The sequence below is a fragment of the Impatiens glandulifera genome, chromosome 6 (assembly GCF_907164915.1).
Source record: "Impatiens glandulifera chromosome 6, dImpGla2.1, whole genome shotgun sequence".
NCBI classification, from domain to species: Eukaryota; Viridiplantae; Streptophyta; class Magnoliopsida; order Ericales; family Balsaminaceae; genus Impatiens; species Impatiens glandulifera.
The window spans coordinates 34,346,884-34,351,322 of NC_061867.1; the positions used below are offsets into that span (position 1 = coordinate 34,346,884).

The 4,439-nt window shown below is 34.4% G+C and overlaps 1 protein-coding gene across 2 annotated transcripts; it reads right to left on the reverse strand.

Moving 5' to 3' along the window:
• Positions 1–933: 933 nt before the first annotated feature.
• LOC124942460 (laccase-4-like) lies at positions 934–4,064 on the reverse strand. Of its 2 annotated transcripts, none has more exons than XM_047482971.1 (6): positions 3,978–4,064; positions 3,254–3,405; positions 2,910–3,154; positions 2,265–2,393; positions 1,251–2,174; positions 934–1,161 (listed from the first exon to the last, which is right to left on the reverse strand). In XM_047482971.1, the coding sequence occupies exons 1-6, from the start codon at positions 4,062–4,064 to the stop codon at positions 1,031–1,033; spliced, it is 1,668 nt and encodes a 555-aa protein (XP_047338927.1). In that variant the 3' UTR covers positions 934–1,030. The 2 variants fall into 2 exon arrangements, with proteins under 2 accessions (XP_047338927.1, XP_047338929.1); XM_047482973.1 differs by having other exon boundaries at positions 3,254–3,359; positions 3,974–4,064.
• Positions 4,065–4,439: the final 375 nt, after the last annotated feature.

Below are 4,439 nucleotides of genomic sequence, written 5' to 3' on the forward strand. Positions count from 1 at the left end.
TGATTCTGTCTTTGACCTCCACCAAGATTGCTTGATCATTCGAAAAGAGAGTCATCACCTCAACAACTTTGTTATCCCAAATAACTCATATTCTGCCCGTTTTGTCATTTGAGTTGTGAATGATTTCCCAGCTACTATCAATACACAGTTTGCTAACCTTCTCAACGTTCCGACTTTTGACTTTTGTCTCAAGAATACCCATAATAGTGATCTTCTGATTCTCAATGATCCTCCTGATTTCTTTACATTTTAGAGGGTCATTGAGTCCCTTTATGTTCCATGTCACTATATTCATGAATGAATATAAGTGTTGGGTTCCTGACTTTCCAGACTGTCCTGGACCTCTTCATCCGAGAAATCATAAGCATCACTTGCCTCACTATCCTCAATGGCTACAGTTTGATTACATGGAATACTATTGCCATTGAGTGAGAGTTGCCTCATGTAGATCTCATCTTGTTTTTGCATTTTACTACTGTGCGAGTTTCCACCATAATAAAAATAAACTCTAAAATTGAAAACATAATAACATGTAAGGCAACCCACAATTCGACCCACAATATGACCATTTTACTACTGTGTGCATTTTATTTTTAACCGTTTTAAGTTTATGGGCGAGTCAACCCACAATTCGACCAAAGTATCCATTTACTCTCATATATATCCAAATTAATCACAGCTCTCGACCCGGCAATTCGGACACTTTAAAAATTAAGCATCATTATATATATATATAGATATCCAATTGAGGCATCGATGACTAAATATAAAAAACACTAACACATATCTTGAAAACGTGTGTTTTTGCACTTTACCACTTTGTGAGTCTCCATCATAATAATCAATAAACTCTAAAACTCATAACATAATAACATGTAAGGTTACATTAAAAACCTTTTATAACAACAACTTAATTTATTAACACAAATTTCAACATTTTTTAAAGAAACATACAACCACTTCACAATAAAATCAACAAACCCTAAAAAAACATGTCCTAGGGTATATCTTGTTTATGATCTTTCTTTAATCAACACTTGGGAAGGTCAACAGGAGGAGGAAGAAGAGTCTCATTAGGTTCTTTACCATTGTCCACAACAAATGCCATCTTAAGCCCCCATGTTGTGTGCACTTCAAGGTGACAATGCATAAACCAAACCCCTACACATTCATATCAACTCATTTCATTAACTAAATTAACCATCAACCCTTCAAATAAGTGAATATTATATAGGAACTTATAACTCTACCTGGATTATCCGCTCTGAATCTAATTGCAACCCATCCACCCGAAGGCACCCCTACCGTGTTCCTTTCTACCGGATCCATAAGATTAAACCTTTTCGAATCCTTTTCATCGTTGAAGTTTCCCATCCCTCTTCCCACCACAAAGAAATTGAATCCATGAAGATGAATCGGATGATTCTCGGGCAGGATCAAGCTCGTACCTTGCAATATTAATTGCACCGTGGAATTGTAAGCTAGCCTATACAACTTCGTCCCCTCAATTGTTCCCATATTCATCGGCTGCATTCCGGTATAATTGTAGGAAATCAAAGGGTTCCCAGGAAAATCGTCGGTAAAGATACCCTTAACCCTAAAGAAATGTGCCTCAAGAAGAGAGGTCGTTTTTGGCATCACGAAAGTAATGTTATTGATGTCAGCCACCACTCTATTCCCAGTGAGGCAAGAGGAGCATTGATTCACTCCCAAACCAATAGTGAACAAAAGGTTACGATCGATTTTTATCGGTACGTTTGCCAAGTAATCTTTCGAGTTCAAACTTCGGAGAGATTCGGTGAATTTCGTTGCTAACGAAGTGGCGTTTATAGACGGAGGGGCGACAAGTCTCGTTCCGACTAAGTCTGTCGTCCCGATATAGCTGAGACTAGCAATGGCAGCTCGATTGTCCACAGCAATTGGGGCATCCATAAAGGGAGAGGCAACAATGAGATAACTTCCTATGCCTAAGTTTGTGGAAATGAGAACATTTGTGGTTTGCCCCGGGGCAATCAAAACTACGTCTGTTTCGAACGGTTTTACGTAGGTGGCATCAACCTCAACCACGGTTAGATTATGATCCGCAATTTTAAAGAATAGCTCTTCGTTGAGTGCTGCGTTGATAATTCTTAACATGTACGTTTTTCCAGGGTCCACGGGAAAATTGAATCCTTCTATGCTCAACAACCATTTTAAATTTAACAAAATTGAATTGTTTGAAATAATTTTGGTGTAATAGAATTTTTGTTGATTCAAATAAATACCTTTTGACAAACAAGTGGAGATAGGGCCGGAATGGCCATTGATGGTGTGAGCATCAGATACATTGGGGGCTAAGCCTGACTCTATGGCCTCATCTATTACATTTTCCACATCTGACTTCCACCATTCACCTGAAATTTTTTAAGTTTAGATTAAAATACTCTCACAATATATAATATATTTTGTTTTTGTCTCTCTTAATTTATGATTTTTTTTTGGGTGACTTTTATCACTAGAAAACGATTGAATTATTGGTGGTTGTAAGATCAAATCAAATAGAGTGTTATTATATAATGAAAGTTATCCCCTCTTCTAGTCTAGCGACAACAAGAGTTGGATAATCACCTAATGTCCTGAGTTTAAGCCCGTCATACGACAAATTCGTCTGGTAAAATGATTAAGTGGGTTACCAGCGACTATACAATTGTGTTAGCAGTGTTAGCAGTAGTTATTATTTTGATAAATATTTTTTTTTAAAATTACTTTTTGTTTTTGAACAAATTTCTTTGAAAATATTTGTTCTTTTTGTGAAGTATCTTTATCTTGATGACGTCATATTTGAAATTAGAATAAGTTAACTAGACAAAAATTTAGATTAAGACCCATAAAAATGTTTCAAACTATCACTTGTGGTATTAGATTCTCACCTAAAATAAGCACAACTTCTTTGTAGGGTTTGGGGAAAGGATAAGGTACTCCAAGTTTGGGTAATATCACAATGGCGCCATGGACGGTGGCCCTAAGCCAAAGGATGTGAGCATGCCAAAGCAAAGTCCCCCTTTGACCCTTTATAGTGAAGTTATACACATAACTTTGTTTCGGTTGAATCGGGCATTGCGTTATGTATGCTGGTCCATCTGCCCAACCAGTGCGTAACTGTTTAATCCCGTGCCTGCTCATATTTTTAAAAATTTTAATCTCATTAATTTATTTTGCAACAAATAAAATTTAAAAGCTATAACAATGAATTTCACAAGAAAAAAGAATTTACCAATGAATGCTAACATTATATTTTACATTGTTAACAACCTTAACAAGTATAATGTCTTCCTCTCTAGCGTAGAGAGTGGGTCCGGGGAACCGCCGGTTCACAGTCACTATTGGCTTATTTGAACATAATCTTGTGGTATTCAACATGACCACCTACATTTTGTGTGCATAGTTGAAGGTAAAATAAGGTAAACTTATTCAACAGGGGTTAATTATAATTCAAATTATTACATTAACAAAAAAGAAAATACTTAATTCCGTTAATTCGATGCTACATGTACATGTACTACCTGTATTCCACTCATGAAGTGACACCTATATATACACAAAAGTAAAGCATTATCTCTCTCATTTGTTAATTTTTTTCTCTTTGTACACGTGACACTTTCTTAATGGATACATGCACTACCCGTACATGTAGCATCGAACTAACCGGCCAATTCTTACCATTTCTCTCCAAAATTTATTAATAAGTATTGAATACAATTTTAGTCTAAGTCAAATAAAGCAATAAACATTTAATATATTTTTTTTTCAATATAAAAAATGGACTCTTATTTCAATTTTAAAGGTTTTAAATATAAATAAACTCCAAACCTTTTATTTCTTTTGTATTTACTATTAGCACCTGAATAACCTAGTATTATACCATGATTAATAAAAGTTTAAGAGTTGTTTTCATTAAACTTTTGAAGATAGGCATTAAGAAGAAGAAAAGCACATACATTGAACTTGTAATGGCGAAGTTTGCAGGCCACTAATGCCGGATAAAGGGATGCCACCATGAACAGAACCCGTAGCCATTCTACCATTTTTTTTCTCTCTCTAGATTTCTCAAGAAGGGATGTTCATGGTAGATCTACTAATAAAGATAGAGAAAAAAAAGGGATTTTATTTATAATATTGGTCTTTGCTCGAATGTCGTTTTAATCCATTAGGTGGATCTACTAAAATTCACAGTCGTTTTATTTTATTTCTCTTTTTAAAATTGGTTAAGGCATACTAATATAATATTTTTAATAATACAAATTGTTTATACCAGCCTACTTATCTGGCAAGTTATTGTGTTGAAATTAATTATATAAATATTGCTTTATTAAAAAAAATATTAAGTGATAGTGATTTTAATGAGGTATTTTTTTTAACAATAAAAATACTAAAAAATATTATATAATGATACAAATATA